This window comes from Cryptotermes secundus, unplaced genomic scaffold (genome assembly GCF_002891405.2).
Source record: "Cryptotermes secundus unplaced genomic scaffold, Csec_1.0 scaffold739, whole genome shotgun sequence".
Lineage (NCBI taxonomy): Eukaryota > Metazoa > Arthropoda > Insecta > Blattodea > Kalotermitidae > Cryptotermes > Cryptotermes secundus.
This window is the reverse complement of record NW_019744125.1, coordinates 337006-359336: the sequence shown is the minus strand read 5'-3', so window position 1 is coordinate 359336 and position 22331 is coordinate 337006. Positions and strand designations below refer to the sequence as shown.

The following is a 22331-nucleotide window of genomic DNA, read 5'->3' as shown; positions in this document are numbered from 1 at the left end:
CAACACCACATTTCGAAGCTTTCCAGGTGTTTCTGATCTACTGCCCTAAGTGTCCAAGTTTCAGCCCCATACAAAGCAATGCTCCAAATGTAGCATTTCACTAGTTTCTTTCTCAAATTTAAGTCCAATTTGCTGGTAAAAAGATTCTTCTTCTTGCTAAATGCAGCTTTTGCCATGGCAGTCCTAGATTTAATAAAACTTAAAAATTGGATATGTGGGTGCACAATTCATATATACAATTAACATTCTGTCCTTGTTCATTAAGAAGGTACCTCTTTAACAGAATGTAGTAATAAGAGAACATTTCTTCTTTACATCATCGTAAATACTTTTCAAAGAATTGGGGGGGAGGGGGGGGGCAAGAACACTTATCTTGCTTGATGACCAACTGAGGTTCTTTGTGTCTCCTATTTTAGCGAATGGAAGGCTGCAAGCGATGTTAGTTAATGACATGACGACCCCCAAAGCTATGTAGACTTCATGCTCATGTGCATGTGTTTGTGTAATGTATTTGCAATTCAAGGCAAGAGATCTGTAGGACTATGTGACAGGTGGACTGCCTGAATACTACTGTTACACCTACTGTAATTGTATATTAACTACAAAGTTACTTCGTCATTACAGTGGACATCAAATGAATGAGCAGAAGAACATGTTTCCACTATCGAGCCATATTCAGTTATTGTGTGTTGTACCTGTTATTAGTAGGTAAGTTGATGTACTATCATTGCATTGTCAGATAATTCTGACAAGTAAAAACGCTGATTCAATATTAAAGCTAAATTTGAAATTGAGACTCAACCTAATATTAAAATTCTTTGATATAAAAACTGAGTTTTTTTCTTCCTTAGCTCCCTATGGCTGTATTAGTTTGTGGTGATGTCTGCATTCAACTGTTTGTGTGAAGTTCTGTAATCTTTATTTGCTGCTTGTCATTTCCTAATATTTGCAATTTTTGATGCTGTCTGTAAGGAGCTTCAATCGGAAGTATGTTACTCAGCTATTTAAAAAATTCCTGATTTTTATAGACCATAGACATTTTTCACCATGTTTACAACATATCACTGCAGTGATCTCTTCACTGAGCCACAAGAATCAAGTTTGTATTTCCAAACCCTATTTCTCTATCCATTTTAATAATATTAGTCTCCAATCCATATCTGACACATGGTTTCCTCCCTCCATTTCTTTACACTAAAATTTTGCATTCATACGCTAACAACTGCCTCCTTGATTTGATCACCCAAATAATATACGGTAAAGAGCACAGATTATGAAGCTCCTCATCATGGGATTTACGCCAACCTACTGTTACTTTCTCCCTCTCAGGAAAACACTCTCAATCTAAGCTTGTCCCTCATGACAGTAAGCAAGCTTTATCGTTGACTTACCTGGCCATAGCGGAACATGACATAAACCTGGATGTTGCAACTTGCAACAGAACACCAGCATCCTAGTCAGAAAATTCAGACATATGGACTGGATAATCAGGAAAGCAAGAATCACTGAGCTCCATCCAAACATGAACAGGGAAGCTGGTTTTGATCTGTGGAGGCTAGGGAAACCTCTCATCCACATCCTGATGAAATGAAAAATGTTCTACCTAAGAACAAGTCCTGATGTGACTTTATGCACCCATGATCTCCATAAGTATCCTTTTGTAACTTCCATTTTCAGTGCCTCTTACTTCTTCTGTCCACTTGGCCCTTCTTGGTCTCATTTGTAACACATTTGCCCTTTCATTTGTTGGACATTCCTCTTATTCTCCATGAAGCATTTATTCTCATGTCTTTTGCACAGCCAGCCCCCTTCCCAGACTGGATCATTTCTACCTTGAAGATGGAAGCAGTATGTTCTCTGAAATGTTAGTGGCCAACTACATAACTACACAGCAATATAATCCAGAATACCATTCTATAAATCTTCACTGACATGAATTAACTATTCTATTTTGTGAGACCAATAAAATGTTCTCTTGCTTTTTAAAATTAGTTTTCATTAATTTTTCAACAAACATTATTTTACGTCTAACACAAAACTTGTTTCATGTCGCTGATGAACGTGTACAGATACAAGCTAAGATGGACTTGGTATGGCACACCCACCTGTCTGATATGTCTGAGCTTGTCACTGAGCTGAGCAATCCTAGGATCAGGACTCCTCTGAGTCCAGGTCAGCTCTGGGTTGTACTTCTGGGCATCTACAGTGGCTGCCACTACTGTCTTCGTGTATCTGAAACAAATATAATGAAACTGACTGTTAATTTCACTGAACTTCATACTCATAACAATAGATAATCAACTGGAAACAGATACACAAGTCCTTGGTGAACCCATGCAGGAGTTTGCCACTGTCATTGAAGCCTTCATCCATGTGCCTTTCGCGCACTGCAAGAAAGCACTTGATGAGGCCCTCATGCAGACCCTCGAGCTGGAAGTCGTAAAGTTAACAGTAGAGTAATAACGAGTAATAGGGCATTGTGGAGGAGATTCCCTTACCCCCCTTGCCCTACAAAAAAAGAAAGAACACACTACCGACAGCTTAGTTGCAGCGCTGCAGGTGTACCGGCCGTTTTCCAAAGTTCTGTCCCCATAAATCAAAAGAAGGAATGGCAAGACGCTTATGAGCTACTCGAATGAGCAGTCTTAAGGAAGGAGCAATGTGACACAATTACTTAAGCTGTCTGTCGCTAGACAGCGGCCAGTAAAAGTTAACAATACCCGGCCCATTTCTAACAAGAGATATGCACGCAACAATGGAAGAATTGCTGGGCGCGATGTTTTCTATGCGATCCTTGCCGAAGTTAGGTAACAACAACCAGACAGAACCCAGGAAGAGTAAATTAAGGAAGGTAACTTATTAGATTTTAGATAACATTGCCAGTTTCTAATCCACTTTCTGGAAATCAAATTTCGATTTTAAAAAAGAGAGACAAAAGTAACATATAATCTGATGAAATTATGCTTTGAAGAAGTGTCAAAGTACTTGATTAGGTAGGATAAATAAACAAAATACGAGACCAAACTCAATAAACCAAATGTAACGTGTTGGGTTACTGAATACGCCGTAGAGATCGTTAATTGGTTTATTGAACAATCTACAAGTAACGGCTACAATTACTTATCACACAGTTGCGGGGTTTCACACTTTATAACCCTAATCGCATTAATCTGTTACCACTGTTGCGGGGTTTCACGATATATAACCCTATGCGCAAATCAGCTCACTCTGTGTTCAGTAGTCTGCACGTTTACAGTAGGGGAGCTATGTATCACTGGATCACACTCCCAATTACACAATCACACACATGTCCGGTTCTTCTTTCCGCGACGGCTGCTATACTCCAACTGCCTTGAGAACTGTTGATAACACACTCGGCGACTGTCACATTACAACTCTGCCGTAGCCACATAACAACTGACTCGGCGACTGTTACTTTACAACTGACTGGTAGCTGCTGTGCAGTTCCCTTATATATCAGTAGTGGTGCCTGTTTCCTGCCACGTCACAGTAGGAAGCGGTTCCGCGTCACCGCGCGTTGCGCGTTGCATAGCTACCAGGATGTGGGGACTCGGCTAACTTCGGCTCCGCTCATGACGTCACCGCGGGGAGAGTGGCGGGGTGATGACTCGCCTATTACCGAAGCGCTACGTTACCGCCACGTGCCGCTGGGGAGGTAGGGGTCCTTCGTTGCGCTACATGTCACAATATTCTTGGTAAAAGAAAAATTAAACTAGCCAGAAAATCTATACACAATTCCAGAAGAAAGATGATGAAAATATATTCTGAAATACCATCCAGAAGCAAAAACAGATAAAGATATACTGCATACATGCTAGACGGAAGCTAACACAGGCTTGTAAGCCTATCCTTTGAAGGCATAGAAGAAGATGATATGTTAAGATATTTGGTATAAGTTCTTTGTAAAGTGGACCGAAAAAGTCAATTACAGTTCAACAGATTTTAGTGTAGAACTTCCATAAAAAGTAACAGAAATTCATGAAGTGGTTTGGGAGATAAAACGTGGGAATAGATGAAAAGATGTGCACCATGAATTGGACATTTTGTGTATGCTTTATACGTTTCATGCAAAGCGTGCATAAAGACGGTTTTGATTTCAATTGAAAATTTTTTACAAGGCGAAAAGAATTGCTCAGGCTATGGCACATGTCATAATGCTATGGTAAATAGTAATTCTTTATCCTTTATTTTCAATTTATGTGTGTAACTATAATCCAGATATCAATCCTTTGAAAACTACCGTTCATATAATTGGTACTCCACTTTCCTGCTGACCAATAATTGAATTATAATTTGGGAAGGAAACATTTATAATGATACTTTAACTCTCCAATCTAGTATTACATATAAATAAAAAACATACCAAATATATGCTAATACTAATTGCATATTAATTGACACTTAGTTGATTAGCTCTTGCGCTATTTGATGTTCTTCAAAAACATTTCGACCATACCAACTTCTGCTTGTTCTATTTTTCCATGTAACACGAAGAATTTATCATTGACACAGTGTCTGTCCCATCTAGTCATCTGTTAATTTCTTCGGTTTCAAAACCCAGAAACCTTTAAAGAATTTTAAATTGTGATATATGTACCCCTCACTAAAAACTGCTTCATTTGGGACAGTAAAAGTAAAAAACAAAGTAAATGTATCCCTTTAACAGGTCGTGGAGGTCCATATGGTTGTGAGATGTTGAGGTTCCCACATTTTCCAGACAATCGGCTCATAGATGGTGGCAAGGTTATCAGCCCTACACGCCGGCCGCCCTTTACCCACAAGAATATTCCACTTCATTGGGACAGAGAGACATCTTTCATCTTTAAAGGAAGGCGCCACTACTCATACGTAAGAATTAAAAGGGTAAGAGAGCCATACTCTTCGTTTTAAACAGAAACAAACTTTGAAAATAATGAAAAAGAGAACTTTGCATTTTATACTTGTTCCTATCACAATTAACCCAAAATTTTTAGTAAAAAATGTAAAAGGAAAATTACCCCTGTAACAGGCTGAGGAGGCCCATAGGATTGTGAGACGTCAAGGTGGTGAGGTTGTCAGCCTTATACGCCGCCCGCCCTTTACCCCCCAAGAAGATTCCTGGTACTCATTTCTGTTAGAGTCTCAGTAAACCCCAGGGCCATCGTGCGCCTGGATGGATAAGGTTAATGAAAAACCCAATGACCCCACTGGGAATCGAACGTGTTGCACAGTGCCTTAACCAACTACACTACAGCATGACCTACATTTTTAGTAATAGCTTCTTAAATTAAGTTTTCCCTTCTGAATATGAACAGGGATGTCAGAATTACCGGAAAAAATCCCTATTCATACATATATTACTTTGTGTGTGAGTGTGTGTGAGCGCATGTTTGTGTGTTATCAACTAATCAGAATTACTACTTTACTTGAATACTGACCTGAACTCTTTATATTTCATGATTATTTTTGTACTGTATCACATTTTCCTCATGAGATGAAAACTTCAAATTATAATCAGAGTACCAACAATTCTGCTCAAGGTTTTTCATTGCTTTCCTCAGTACCTCCAGGTACATACTTATACTAACATAGTCCCTTAAAATAGACACTGACTTCTTCCTTTCAAATCCTTTCCATCTCACCACTCATCAACATTCTCCCAATTCACGTGACGTTACGCAGCTCCACCAGTTGATTTATATGAATGACTTTATTCTAGTTCCAGAAACATTCCAACTGCGATCATTGCTAGTAAAAGGTAAAAGAAAGTAAAGCTATCCTGTAACTGGCCGTGGAAGCCCATAGGGTTCTGATCCGTCGATGTTCCCACATTTTCTACATAATCGGCTCATAGATGACAGCGAGGCTCTCACCCTTTCACGCCGGCCACTCTTTACCCCCAGGAATATTCTTGGTATTCATTTCTGTTAGAGACTGAGTCGACCCTAGGGTCATAGTGTGGCTGGAAAGATTAGGTCAATTGAAAAATTCAATGACCTCATCGCGAATCGAACCTGCGACCTGCTGGCTTGTGGGGGAGTGGAGATAGAGCTTACTGTTCCCTTATTCACGGCACTATACGGAGATGAGTGGTCACCTTCATGCCTTGGCCACTTTGCTTTGGGAGAATATTTTAAAATTCGTATGAATTTCTAATATAAAAACTGTGTGTGAAACAATGCTGTTTTATATTCAAAAATGTTTTCATTAATATCAGAGTTTCAATTGATAAGTCCGCTTTACAAATACATCAATTATTTTGACACCTGAAGGGCTCACTTGTTCTCCGATAACTGCTTGTTTTCTTCAAAAATAAGAGAACAAGTAATGACTGAAAATATTAGGTACTCTATTTAAAATCAACTGCATGTTCATTAGTTAGAAAAAATGTTTTTGTAAGATTTGAGGCTTTCACGGCGGTGACTATGAAAAAAGCAGTCTTCTGGGATTTGGCACCGTGTATATGTGGTGTTAACCGACGTTTCGGAGGAACGTATCGCCTCCATCTTCAGGGTAGAAGAAAAAATATAAGAAATCTGCAAGCGAAGAGACCGTGAGAACCGGTAAAAGCAGACTGCAGATGGCCGGCCGACCGCTTCGCTCTTCATCGTGAACATTTGTTCGCCCGCCCATCTTTGAACATTCTACACCATTGGCCTGCAGTTCCTTCTCTCATTACATTTTGGCCGTAAACTGCCGCGCATAATTCAAGAAAGATCTTCGCAGCACTCATGATTTTAGCGTGAAGAAAGCGGATAAAAGCGTGAATTTCACAGGTGGCGGGATTATCGATTGCGGGACACGTCATAACTCACTCTGTAGAGAGAAGAACAAACACTGGGCGACTAGTTACGTGATGGTTTACAAGGCAATGAATCATGTGACTCTCCCGCGCTGCTACCTTAGTTGCCTAAAATGAACGGAGGTTACTTTCAAAATAACCCTCGTATATACATATTTTTATGAATTGCAGAAGCACTGTAAACGGTTGAATTGCCGATAAGAACGTCACAGAATTCGTGTCGCTTGCATTGACGAGTCGTACTGAATCACGTGACTGGAGCGTAGTTGCAGCTGCGAGTGACCTTTTAACGTGTGACTTTGGTTTGTGTCAGACTTAGCATTATGATGGATGTAGCACAAGTGTCTGTTTGCAGATTAGTANTGTACTGGTTCTCACGGTCTCTTCGCCTGCGGATTTCTTATATTTTTCCTTCTACCCTGAAGACGGAGGCGATACGTTCCTCCGAAACGTCGGTTAACACCACATATACACGGTGCCAAATCCCAGAAGACTGCTTTCCTCAAGAAATGTTTTTCTTTAACATTTGTTCCTATTTTTATACAGCATTCAAGCTTCCACATTGAAGAACCCAACCGTGAAAAAATAACGGCGCCATCATCTCGCTTCTATAAAATTACTAATTACATTTCTAGAAACATTTAACATCTAAACGAGTTAAAGAGAATCAACGCATTGGGCATCCCTGTTTGAACTGCTTCTTTTTTAACCAAATTCTTTCCGACAATTACTGTTCTGAAACAATGCAACATTGTATTGTGATGGTGGGCTCGCACAGCCCAGTCGACAATTCTACAGTGTTGTAAATGGACACTAATTGATGGCCATATGATTCATGGGATGCGTTCTGACTGAGATGTGAGCTGAATGCATTAGCTGTGTTTTGCATTCCATATATGGGAAATAACTGAGAGGAACAAGATTCCTGGCATTAAAATGCACAACAGACAAGCATTTCCAAGTGCTGAATGTGTAAAATTAGTCAGATTGTAATCTAGGATAATCAGTTGCCTGTTGCAGTTATTCTCATGATTATCATTGTAATAAATTATCTGTGTACAGTCACTACATACACATAAATTTATATCCTTATTTATATTAACATATTTCCTCAACTTCCAATCCGAAGTTTAACATTTACAGCATAGTGAAGACCAGGTTCTTTTTTTGTCAAGACATCCTCAAGTCTTTCTAATCAACCGAGTGACTAATGACCTAAATAAGTACCTAACTAATTTTCAAACTAGCAGGCCGGGAGTAGCGCAATCGGTATGGCGACTGCTTGCGGGCTGGACAACCGAAGGGTCAGAGTTCGAGGCACAGTAGGATCAGAATTTTCTCTTCTGCATATGGTCCAGACCGGCTCTGGGGCGCACACAGCCTCCTATCTAATGGGTACCGGGGGCTCTTTCCCCAGAGGTAAAGCGGCAGGGGCGTGAAGCTGATCACTCACCTACAGCTAGTGCCGAGGTCAAGAAAATGTCGATCTATACATCAATTCATTTCTAATCATGGTGTAATAATATATGTCACTTTATTCAACATATACTATGTATAATCTAAACACAAGTATTATGTTGTAAATAATTAATGTCAGATTCAGGTAAACTGGAGCCACTGCACATATATTCTGGGTCCTTCTTATAATTACTGCAGGTTTGCAGGTACCTGAATATGAACGGAATATAAAATAACTTGGGATTAAAATAAAAAATGAAAATACTACAATATTATTCTACAATTTTTACTTTTTCATATAAGCACTATATACAAGAAAGTAATGAACTGATGTCGAGATTATTAATGGATTTGCATACTTCAAACCTCTCTGAATACCAGAAAGTGGTTTTTGAAATAATTTAGGTCTGTATGTATGCATACATGTGCTCTTCGCTAGCGCCTAGACGGTTGGACGGATTTTCCTCACTTTCGATATTTAAGAGTTTATCTACCGTAGGTGGTAAACACAAGCATTGCACCTTCAAGGAATTGGCGACCTTCCAGACGAGCCACAAAGCAAAATGGCAGTTTTCTCAAAAACAGCTGCAACGGTTTAGATTAAATTTTAGCAGTTTATAAAGATCGTTACCTAAATATAACTGGACAGGTGATATTTTCAGGAAAATAACATTTCGCGAGTTTATTGCCGCAATGTTTATGTAACGCGTACAAATCTTAGCTTGAGCAATTAGCGAAACAATCGATTTCGATTCCAAGGTAATGCAGTCCAGGTCAGTCGTATATGTGCAATGTCTTTACACCGATTTCTCTTCTAGGCTTTCCAGAAGCAAAATCTAATACGATATATTCATAATCAATACGCTTCAGTACTGCCACTTATTACCATTAAAGGAAAGTGGGTTTGTGCGTGCAGTCAGTGCCGACGCACGAAGATGGTTCTTCAATCCTGTCATCTTCCAAAACTAACTTCGTGCACTGCAATCCTCAACAGGAAACACAATTATGTCGCGACGAAGTTAGGGCAAACAGATTCTAAATTATTTATTCTGATTACTTTCGTACACTCTTGTGATGTGTGCCATTTCATCGAGAAAGGAACTGCCCATGCCCGATGTGTACACACACCTTTCCTTCATTCTCTTTCCTAAAGAGAAATATCGACGTTACTCAGTGCTTTAATATTTCACAAAACTTCTCTTCTGTCAATCTATATGTTGCAAGACGTTCGTTCAGACACTCATACATTGTGATAAACCGGTAGGATATTTTCAATATGAAACTTCGATTTCCAATTAAAATTAACTTTGCCCATGAAAGCTCGGCAATTTGTCAGTTTTATTTTTCGCTTTCTAGACATCTCACTCTTCAACAATTTTTCTTCGGCGTCTGAAGTTGGTTCAGTTTTCATTATTTCTAATTCTTCACATACTATCGTATATAGTAGTTTTACAATGGATAAATAAAGGCACGTTCTTGAGGGCTAGCACTTCTAGCGTTATATAATAGAAGAATTATTTGACCAAAACACAGTCTTAACTGAGATATCCAACATTTTCATTCTCTTCAGAGAATGTGTCCATTTCGAACTGCTTTTATTGCCTCAGTGTCCTCAGGGATAATTCTTCATTATTTGTATTAAATCTGTGATAGTTCTGATATAGAACTTCCGTAGCAACTATTTTCGCCTATCAAACACATTCCGTCACGGTGTCTAAGAGTAATCTGCCTACCTCCGCCGCTTATCTAATCAATACAAATACTTCAAAAGCGCAGCGTCGAGGAAACACAAAACTATAAATAACTAAAATAGACAAAAATAAGTTCGAAGCACATTCGCAATTTTCCAAGCTCGTTATTCTTGCGTTCAGTACACGAGGGCAGCAATCCGCGTATTGACCCTGGTTCTTAATGTTCACCCTTTATCCCTTGCGCATTCTAGACATATATATAGCTTAGCCCGAGATTTTCCATATACATTCTGAATACTGATTCCGAACTTACTCAGTTTTGTACCACTGCGTGAGCCATCGATCTGACAACAGTTCACACGGAGACCCGAAATCGAAGTTCTCCTGTACATTCTATATATCACAGTATTGTGGCCACCTGATTGCAATGTGACAGGTCAGAGGTAGAATCTGCAACATATGCACGGCATGCTCCATCGAAAATTGTCTTAAGAATTTACTTTGCCATCAGTAGCATAATTTCGTAGTATGTAATTGAAGATATGTATGATATGAACAAATGTAAAAATTCTTCACACTATATTTATTTACAGACACACTTTGGGCGAATAAATGAATACAGTAATAGCAATAAATAAAAAACTATGAAACTTCACTGCCTAAAGAGTTAACAATATTTAAATCTTAACCTTTTATATTAATTTCGCTGGACTATGCCACTCTTCCCCCATTTATTCCAGTCAGCCATATAATATGGTTAATAATGTCACAGATTTTTATGGCCTTGACATGCAACTCAGTTAGACAAACAAGAAAGACCTTCAGAATTCAAGTGAGGAAACCACGTGGAAAGGAGCGACTTGGAAGACTGTCAGGGATATGCGAGTAGCGTGTTAAGTGAACCTCAAGGAAATGTGTTTTAATGCCACAAACTCGATTAAACTGTCTCAGAGTCGTGTCCAATGCTGAACGTACGTATTTCTTTTATTCGCTTAGTGGGAGGTGGTGTCCAGCTGGGTCCACTCTGCACGTCGGCCACTGTTTGGCCTACTGTACTTGTCCCGGGTGATTATGAGGACGAAGAATTTGGTGGATGGAAGATTGGCATGGGAAACCGAAGTACTCGAAGAAAACCTGCCCCAGCGTCACTTTGTCCACCATAAATCCCATCTGACCTGACCCGGGAAGCCAGCGACTAACCGCTNCGGCCGAAACATGTAGTGTAGAGGAAGAAAAGACAAAGAACTACAACCAAATAAATTGTTACATTCACGACGGCATTTGTATTATTACATATAGAAGTGTATAGTGCAACAGGATGCTTAAATATAATATACCTAACTTACGTATTGGTGATACTGAACTTTCCGGTTTTGTTACAACATACATAGGCTCACTTAAGATTTTAGAATAGTTAATCTGATTGTAATTACTAAAAACTTGTTAAACCTTTAAAACCTGAAAGTAATCTAAATATTTCAAGTTTCAATTTCAACCACAGAGACTGCACACTGCGCCTGCGTTGCAAAGACCAGCCGGTTAATGCTCTTCACAGAAATAATCACTGTGTATTCCGAGAATCAAAAGAACCCAATTAATGCACTTTGCGGGCAACATGCAGATTTTTAATGTTCAAGTAATTGAGCTTTACAGGGCTATATATTTCTTTTAATACGTATCTACTTTGCTGCTCCATTTTACTAAAATTATCCCCAATTCTATCTATAATGTGCAGACGGATGATCCAGATATACTGATATACAGAAACAGCGTAGAGCACCAACGGTTTATTAGGTGAATTAGGAAACAAAATAATTTATCTCTTTTCTATTCTCCCCTTCTGCATCAGCACGTAGTTCGCTGGATTTCAGTAAAGCACACGTGCCTGCGACATATCCAGGTTAGCTGCAAGCACCGTATGTATGTACAGCCACATGACTTGCCAAACAAGCTACTCCTTTCGGTAACTTATTTTATATAAGAAAAAGCGAAACAATAAAACTGAAAGGACAGGAAGGAATGAGCTTCCATTTAGTCTGTGATGGGAGCTCGGAATGCAGTTTGTTGTTTTAATGGCTAGGTTAGTTGGCTTGCGAGATATGGCATCTGTATCCTGGGGCATCCCTGAAGTTCAGGAGCGGCATAAGTAACCTATCCATTTCACAATGTGAGGCCATGTCAAGACCCTGAAGGATGGAATCAGTTTCCTTAGGGCCGTCTCAAATCAATTTCTCATGCAGACTTTCTTCGATTCAATACTTACGAGTTCTTTACCATAATTTTTAATAACTTCTTGTTTCCACCATGACCTTTCCATTATGACATCTTTAATACAGGTGACAACTATATATACCATCTGACTGAACAATCAGAAACTACAATTTGCCTAGAATTTCGTACCATTTTCAGAATATCAGCGAATTCTTTACCGTGCAGCACCATTGGGCAAGTGTTTTTTAATGGAGACATAGAGTGTTTTCTGTGAGGTACGAAATTAATTTATAAATGCCACCTGGATGAAATTCGTCCTTCAAAGGGTTAAAAAGAATAATTCTAACATGAGTATGAGGGGTGAGCCTTAAAACCGGCCCTTGCACTGCGACCTTCAATGATCTATTGTGCTTCCCTTTCGGATTAACCCTTCATCAATCCTACACTTCGAATGAAATGTAGGACTTTATTTATGGGGGCGTCATAAAAGTCACTTGGTTCCATGAAGAACTGACCCAGGTGACGATATCTTAAATAAGCTATAGCCTCACAATCACATAAGATGTGTGTGGCTGACTCATGTTCTTGTAGGCACCTCTCACAAGTTGGGTCCTCTGTCAGTCCCAGTTTGGAAAGGTATCATTCTAAGGGGCAGTGTCCAATAAGTAATCCTACCACCCATCTTATAATGCTAATAAGTATAAAACCTGCGCCATACAGAAACAGTAATAAGCGGTGTTCGTTCAGTTCCTCATACGAGTAGGAAGAAAACCGCCAATCACAGTATTAGACCTTCAAGACCAAATTCAGTTTACTAATGTTACCAATGCCGGTCACGGTAGCCGAGCGCTCTAAGGCATGTACTGTCTTCGCTCGCTCTCAAGCCGGGATCGTGGGTTCGAATCCCACTCAGGGAATGGATGTGTAGTGTTTGTGCACAGGTAAGAGGCCTTGAGACGAGCTGATCATCCGCCCAAGGAGTCCTACCGACTGTTTAAGATCTAGTAAACCGAGGTGAAACGGAGAGTTTTATGGCAGTAGACCAACGCACAAATTGGGGTTGTAGTGCCAGAGAAAAAGAAAATGTTACCAGTGCCAGACCAGAGTTCTGCAGTTTCTTATAGAAAGAAAATTACCAACTTCAAATTGAGGATACAATGACTTTGATTTTATTGACTTAACATTTAATATACGAAAACAAAAGTCATAACTTAATGAATATCGGTGTATTTGGAACACAGAACAGCACACAATTCAAGTGAGATCAAGCCATAATTGCATCACACGCTCATGGAACTTGGCCTTACGTAATAATTGAAAAAGTATAGTGCAATTTAACAAAAAGACAGTTCTCAAAAGACCACAGCGTTACAAAGGAGTGAGGGGACATTTCTATCTCAACCGCAAACAATGGTACAACGGTCGCGAAATATTTACGTACGCTGCCAATTTGACTTTCATTTGGGCAGACTAAGAAATTGCAAGAATCTGAGTCTGTAGGATCGATCATTTCTGAATTTGTTGCGAAAATAGTCCACTTTGACGTTTCTGCATTTTCATCTTGCCAAAAGGCCAAAAGAGTCCATTTTATGTTAATCTGTTTGCCTAAATTTCTACCCGGCTGGTCACGGTAGCCGAAGGGTCTAATGCATGTACTGTCACCGGTCGCTCGGAAGCCGGGATCGTGGGGTCGAATACCACACAAGGCATGGATGTTTGATATGTGTATGCGTTTGTTCGGTGTCTGTGTTGTCCTGTGTTTAGGTAGAGGCCTTGTGACGAGCTGATCATTCGTCCAAGGAGTCCTACCATCTGTAAAATGATGAAAATAAAAAACAAACAACCTCGACACCGCAGGGTATAAGAGGAACGGATTAAGTGAATTTCTACCATTGGAGTTTGAAGGTGGTAATTAAGAAATGTGAACTTGACTAAAATGGGAAACACCTGCTATTCTCTTACTCTGGTACATTGTTACAGAAGCTTACTCGCATGCAGTTACCGAAGAAAAAGGCAGATGGACTCAGGCCCAAATGAGAGAGCCTAGATTCAGCGAAATATATCATTATCAAGAGTTCTCTAACTTCTGAGATATAACGCCGTGTAGTCCGTTGAAATTCAACCAAAATTTCGGATGAACATATCGCCTGCTTTACTTGTTGCTGTCTGTTTAATTTCGGTTTCTTCCCTGGCTTACTCTTCAACCTGAAGATGGGAGCCATATTTTCCTCCGAAATGTCGGCTGTCTTTCAATGGATCGTATGGCGTTACATCCCACAGACTGAACCGTTCTTAACTACTGCTGCGACAACTTGCAAATCCTACAAATCACTATTCATTTGTTGTTACAGCTGCTGTTCTCGCAGTTCTGCATCAAAACTGCAAGAGCTACATATAGTATAAGCCACAAGTTTAATTCACGGTTCGAAAGTCTAGGTAAAAGTAAAAAAAGTAAAGGTACCCTGTAATAGGCCGTGGAGGCCCATAGGGTTGTGAGATATCGAGGTTCCCACATTTTCTAAACAATCGGCTCATAGATGGTAACGTTGTCAGCCTTACACGCCGGCCGCCCTTTACCCCCAAGAACATTCCAAGAATATTCCCGGTACTCAGTTCTGTTATGAGGCTGAGTCGACCCCATGGCCATAGTGCGGCTGGAAGGATTAGGTAAAGTGAAAAAAATCCAATGACCTCATCGGGATTCGATCTCGCGACCTTCCGGCTTGTAGCATAGTGCCTCAAACCGACTACGCTACCGCATGCCCCCGAAAGTATAGGTTAAGAAATGTAGGGGCAATACTCTGCTCATTACAAGTACCGTCAGTAGAAGCAGGTATGTCACCCCGGGCACTTTGCCCTGTACCAATTAAGTATGAAGCTAAGAGGACCCCAATACCTTTCTAAACGCGGTGGTATAGAAACCAATTGCTCTGAACATATGTTTCGGTTCATTTATGTGACTAACAGTTATGGTTTCTTGACATAATGCAAATATAAGTGCACCAACATACTTCATTGGGGGTTGGAAGCTAAAACTGATTTCCAAGGCTGTCTAAGGCTGTCAAAACAATTATAATTCCTTTCACTGATGCTTCCAACAAAAAATATACAAATTTCTAGTCATCTGTCTCTTTTTACAACGGGAGATTTGCTCTTACAATACTGTTTGTTTACACGTTCAGTCATGTTCCCTCAGAGAAATTTTGGAAAAACTGGCCGCATGCAGATGCTTCCTGGATCATGTGTTTTTTACGGTCGTGTGCGAAATGACAGATGTACGATTGCTTCTTCTGTTAACACAATCATCATGACAAATCTCCTTCAGTGCTTCGAAGTATGAAATGAATCCTGTTTCCTCTTTGCTGGGGCTACAACACTGTGTGGATCTGGGCCTTCTGCATAGGCTCTGGAGGTTTCGTAACAGTAGATTTTTCCGGGGCCGTGTTACCCCACGCCCGATCCGCACCCTGGAGGACTAGGGACTACACTTCGTCTGTCTATTAACTTTTTACCTGTCGAGCAAAGGAGACTACGTGGAGCTTACGCTCCCGCCAGCATAGCTTCCTTGGTCATTGAGGGCGAGCAAACCTCTTCTCCACGATAAAGCGGCAGTCCTCGAGGAGGAAATTAATCCATACAACATTAAAAAAATTCAATTCGTACATCATAGGAAACGCATTGCGTCTTCACTAGAAGACCAAACAAGTTAATTCTTCTACCCCCCCCCTTCACCCCCCACACACACGCGCGCGCACACTGCCACGTGTATTAGTGATTTTAGACGCGGGTTTGGACCGGTGAGTCGATTTACGTGTATTTAATGGTCACCAGTTAGAACCACAATTAATTATAACACTCTCAGTCTTATTGTAACTATAATATTTTGTAGCTACAAACAATGATAACACTCTACAATTAACTGTAACTACACCGCATAAAATAAAGACTTCAATTCTGACTTCTGTCTTTCACTCAAAGTCAAGGTCAAAGTCACATTGCGACTGACGGTCGGTCAGTCGGTAAGTCTCGGTGTCGAGCCCCATCCAAATATTTATTACTGTTTGACAGTTACGATCTTGTTTTTGTGGGGCGCGCAGTCTTTCTAGGTTTCGAGCCCCTTGGGACTCGCGACCATATTTTACTGTCTCAGATTTGAGACTTCCATTTTCGGCGCCTCCTACAACTCTCAGGGTCAAGGTGGAGGTATTCGACCCCGCCTCTACACTGGTTGGTGATTCACTTCTGCCCCTGACTTCTGGTTATAACTGTTAAGCGGCCGTGATAGCAGATACCGCCTCGAAGGGTGTCACTTTGGGTACATATCTTTTAAGAAGTCGTTACTGTGCAACCTACAACTCGCTGCTGTGGTGTTCGGCTTTCAACAGCGTTACACTGCGTGCAGTGTGCCAGAACCGCTGAGCAGCAGTGGGCGCCTATTCTTGAACACATGGGAACATGTTTACCTATTCGTTTCCTAGAAACGGTCCAATCTGTCACAATATGTTTTACCAGCATGGCATTCATCATTGTCATTAAGCAATTTCACGTTACAAGAGCCACGTATTGTAGACCGTCAACACGTTGCATGCACGTAGTTACGTAGTAGGTCACAAAAAAGTGAGCAGTCTCGTTTCAGTTAATCTTGTTTATTCACTGATTCGGGATAACTCAGTCGATACAGAAACTGGATACGGACTGGACGGCCGGGGTTCGATTCCTGGCAGGGAATCCAAATATTTTAACAAGGATACTAAAAAAGAGACTGGATCCATATACAGAAAAAATAATAATAGAATATCAATCAGGATTTCGAACCAATAGGTCAACAATAGACAATTTGTTCACCCTAAGACAAATAACGGATAAATGCTGGGAATTTAATACAGATATTTACCTATGCTTCATAGATTTTAAACAAGCATATGATACAATAATAAGGAAGGAATTAAGGATGATTATGTCCACTTTTGGCATTCCAACAAAACTAAGTAGAATAATTAACTTAACCATGACAGAAAAAATCAATCAAGTTAAAATCCAGAACCAGTTAACGGAATGCTTTAAGACAAATCAAGGATTAAAACAGGGAGACAGTTTGGCACCATCACTATTTAGTTTGGTATTGGAATATATTGTAACGTGTTTCGTTACTGAATACGCCGTAGAGATCGTTAATTGGTTTACTGAACAATCTACAAATATCGGCTACAATTACTTATCACAATATTACGGGTTTCCACACTTTACAAACCCTACAACAAAATTTCTTAACACTATCTTCAGGAGTCTTCACGTATTAATAACGCGGGAGCTATACAAGTCTCCCTGAATTACACACTCCAAATATAACTGGTTATCGCACACGCGTCTGTAGCTCGTAACTTGCGAACTGAGAACTCGTTGATAACACACTGACTCTCGCCTGCTGCTCAGCCGGCTTTTATTCCGTTCGCTGTTGCTAGTGTGACGTGGCGTATAGCCTAGCAACGCTGTTACCCCTTGGTGACGTCACCGCTGTTGACTCGCCTTGCATAGCTTCAAGGTTGCGGGGACTCGGCTAACTTCGGCTCCGCTCGGGACGTCATCGCGGGGAGAGCGGCGGGGTGATGACTCGCCTATTACGCGAGCGCTACGTTACCGCTACGTGCCGCTGGGGAGGTAGGGGTCAACATGTCACAATATAGTGAGGAAATGTAATGTAGACACAAGGAACACAATAGCGTATAAACCAACGCAAATAATGGCGTATGCGGATGATATTATTATAGTATCGAGATCAATAACAGCAATGAGGGAGACATATAAAGAAATAAAAACCATAGCAAAAGCAACTGGTTTAGAGGTGAATGTAAATAAAACCTAAATGTTGATACAATCCAGAAGGAATCCAAGGTAAACTGGAGAAATTAACATGGAAGGGGACGGGATAGAAATAGCTGAAGACTTCATATATTTAGAATCGAAATTCCACAAAGATGGAGAGGAAAATCGTGAAATAACAAGAAGAATAATGCATGTCTCATTACTATCAGTTTTTAGATCACAGGATATACACCGAGCGATTAAAACAAAAATATATAAAACAATAATATTTAACCGGCTTCTCCTTTGAGGCTTCAAGCCCCACAAGTTGGTCTCCACCTTTAACCGCCCTACCTGGTGTTGCCGCTGCTGAAGTTGCTAGGTCGTGGCTGGTTTCGGCTTGACCAGGCTCCACCGCTTCTTCCTTCCTTTGAGATTACAGGGGGTTTGAATTTCAGGATGGTACCTGATGGTATGGGCGCCAGCAAACAGCTACACGCTGTTTGCGATTCATTGTAAAGGGGGGAAGGTGTGAGTAGGTGAAAGCTGGCGATGGGTTTGACTAGCTAGTGGCGATGAGTCTCTCCTCAGGGCGCATACGGGTCAGGCTCGGACAAGTGAGGGTGAAGCACCTCTAACCAACGCAATTCACTGTGCCACTACAACACTTTATTGCTCATCTTAAAGGTACCCGGCTGTATCAATTCATACAATTTTATTTAGTTTCGGCTTACAATCAGCTGGTGTTACACTTGCACAAATTGCACTTGATAAGCTCAACTTACAACCGTCCGCTTATGGATTAAGCCAAATCCCTATATGAGTCGTTATGAGCAAAATTTTATACTTAAAATTTTTCTTCGGCGCGTGTGGTGCGGGGTTTGCCTCCGCCAAGTTCTAATGTTGATAGACGACTAAAATCTTAGACGGAACTCTCTGCCGAGACAGAGGTACTAACTGAGTTGTATCTGCCTATCCTCCTCTCCTCCTAATTTCCCTGATAGGCTGATTCAAATAAGAGGAGTTGGCTTAATTTTGGTTCCGGCCAATGACAGATTGTTTTAAGGGAATTTCGCCCTAAAAGACCAAACGGCGAAATTGACAGCGATGCAACTTATGGAGGGTCGCTAATGATCTCCTGGCACTCCCACTTTTGACTTACGGCTGGTAGAAAATGTCACTTCTCGAATTCTCAGTGGCTTGCCGCTGTAAGTCAAATTCCCAGTTTCTAAAGAAACTCAGTGGGGTTCCTTGAAGTATCATTTCTGCCCTTCTGGAAAATAACACTGTAACGCCGTGGTGGCAGGGGGGCGTGGAGGTATCCCACCGCTACCACCACTTGTAACGCCGTGGTGCAGGGGGGCCGTGGATGTATCCCTCCTTACCACCACAGCTTACGCTGTAAGGAGTTAACACAATACTCCTAGCTTACCCTCAGCTAGGATTCCTCTGTTTCTGGACTTCCTTCTCTATAGTATAGCTGCCACCATCTATTATCTCGTACGAAGGTTGGTGAAAATACTAAGGGCCGGTAGCGCGGTAGTCGAGCGTTCTCTGTGGCTGGCCCTTCCATCCTTGTCACCTCTTATTACTGGCGTAGAGCGGGCGTGCCNGTCGAGCTTTCTCGGTTGGCTGGCCCTTTCATCCTTGTCCCCTCCTATTATTATGGGCGTAGAGCGGGCGTGTCAGGTCTGACCCGCCTCTACCTATTGTCTGTCATCTCCATGGTGGGAACTACCCCCTGACATTGTCATAGCTCCCTCTTGACAACTCTTCATATAGCCTATTGGTAGCAACGTATTACATTATTATGATTCTTAAGGGGGCGTTGATACCAAGGCTACTAAACGCTGCCTGCGTGGCAGGTGCCTATCCCTGTCTAGTAGTACCTCCCCTGAACTGTGGTTGCATTCGGCTGCTGTTCCTTTCATGTTGGTAGGATCCGCGGGATCGGTCGTGGAAAGGTCATTATGGAGGAGTGAATCACAATCCCGGTACATCCTACTCTAACTACCCTGTCTATTTACACTCTTATTTAAATCATTTACAATATTAACAAGACCGACCTACAGTCGGGTCTACATAGGGCCTTTACTTCATCCTATGCTTCCTCGTGTTCTCCCTTAAAATACTCTGCCCGTAAAGTTATACATATTAAAAGCCCACATACCATGTTTATTACAAAAATCATTAATCGTGACTATAACGCAACTGTGCGTATTCTACACACTACCCGTAATCTTAACACATACACCATAACACAGACATATTGCCGGACTATCTTCCTAGGCAATTACTTGTTACATAATTATTACTCTCCCCTAAGGGCTCGCCGGGCACACTGGAGTTTGCTTTCAATATCTTCCACACACTTTTATCGACAATAATAATGAACAACATGGCTTATATGAGTAAACGTGACTTACTTGAAATAGAAGAATGCAGGCCAACTTCCAGCACTCGTAAGACCCATACTGAATAGCGCCTCCGGCTGAAAACTGGTTATTACGTGTTAGATTAGATCCCTAAGTCTCCTAAATTCGGCAATTTATATCGTTAACTTGCTGAATCGGCTGTTAACGAAAGAGGGAGGATAACTCCTCTTTTTGTTCTCAATTCCCAAAGTTATATTCTAATTGGCTATTCCCTGTGGTTGTGGGTGGGCCCATGGTGTCTCATCGCTGCGTATTTAATAATATTACCATACTCCAGTGACCCCGTTAGCAGAGCTTCTTACTTATGTGATTACGCATAAATGCTGATCATCTACATTCTTAACCTGGTTGCCTGTCCAGGTGTTGACATACTAATGTAAAGGCGCTAAAACACTTTTCGCAAGTCTGGAACATTTAGGTACTGCCTTAAATTTCCAATCTCAAAATTGAGGCGCAACAAACACCAGATGCCTGGACGCAAGGACTAGCAGATGTCCTTGTCCGCGCAAGTTTGGTCTATCTGCTCATCGCCTATTCCTTGTTCTGACATTGTGTCTTAAACCTTTGTTTCTTCATAATTCTTATTATCTACTCTATCAGCTGCTGAAATAAAAAAGGGGGAGGGGAAGGATGTCAATGGTGCGGTTACACTCCCCAAGTGAGGGTTGGTCTGAATCGAGAATCGATTTCGGACCCAAATCTCGCTTGGTTGCCACTTATTCCTCACCACTCAATTTTATGGATACATACACAAATTACCAAGGCATGAGAGTTTTAACACTTGCCCTCATTCTGTTCCTTTCCTTGCTAAACCTTATTCTAGATTCTTACTTATGGAACTATAACAACACTTACAAAATTAAACTGTCACATAACGTTTTATTTTTAATTCTCTCACTGTCTCTCCGTGTCCTTCATTCCCTGACCATTCACTTGCGTCAAGAAAATAATTTCACTTTTTCCGGAGGGGGGTGTATGGTTCCACAACACTCCACTTCATTCGTAGCATAGAATTCACTGGGGTTGCCTAGGATGGTGGTGTTTGAAAGGGGGGTTGGTCTACTCTCTGTCTCTCTCAGACACTATCCTCTCTCACTTTCCTTCAGTGACTGACCCTTCTGAGTCCGTCAGGGACTTGCTCTTTAAACCTAATGTAAACAACGATCTCTCTCACTGCACAATGGTTGCTTTGGCTACCACATGTTTGTACCTTTACCTAGTACACAATGTCCTTCATCCAGCCCCAAATGCAATAATCTAACGGCGTTAGATCTGGCGACCTGGGAGGCCAGGCGTTACGGCCTTCGCGACCAATCCACCGCTGTGGGAAATGCCGATCCAAGTGAGCTGCTAGTGCGAGGAAGAAGTGAGGAGGCGCCCCGTCATGCTGAAAGTACATCCGGCGTCTTGTTGCCAGAGGAACATCTTCAAGTAACTGTGGTAATTCTTCTTCTAAAAAGTGGAGGTAAATATCACCAGTTAAGCGGCGAGGAAAAATGAACGGCCCGATTAGCTGATCATACAGAACACCACACCAGACATTCACACTGAATCGGTGTCGAAAATTCGATTCTATCGTGGCACGGGGATTATTGTCTGCCCAAACATGTAAGTTGTGACTGTTGTTGACCCCGTCACGTGTAAACTGTGCCTCATCGCAGAACATTATCAAGCGGTACAACTGCCGATTTCCATTTGACCAGTTGCAGAGCTGCAGACGAAGAGCGCGGTCTCCTGGTTGTAGGTGTTGTACCTGCTGTAAATGATAAGGATGCAGCCTGTTCTCATGAAGAATCCTCCACGCCATGGACTGAGAAATACCAAACAGCCGAGCTAGACGTCTTGTGCTGGCACGCGGACTGCGCTCTACAGCATCGAGAATGTTTTCTTCTTCGCACAATTCAAGTTGAGGATTTCGTTCGTATTGTATAC

General features: G+C 41.3%; 1 protein-coding gene across 1 annotated transcript in view; it reads right to left on the bottom strand.

Moving 5' to 3' along the window:
- Nucleotides 1-22331, bottom strand: part of LOC111874526 (division abnormally delayed protein-like) — a 123922-nt gene that overhangs the window by 19067 nt on the left and 82524 nt on the right. Inside the window, exon 4 of the mRNA XM_023870096.2 lies at nucleotides 2106-2232. Within this exon, the coding sequence (XP_023725864.1) occupies nucleotides 2106-2232 (127 nt within the window). The remainder of the gene's footprint in view (nucleotides 1-2105; nucleotides 2233-22331) is intronic.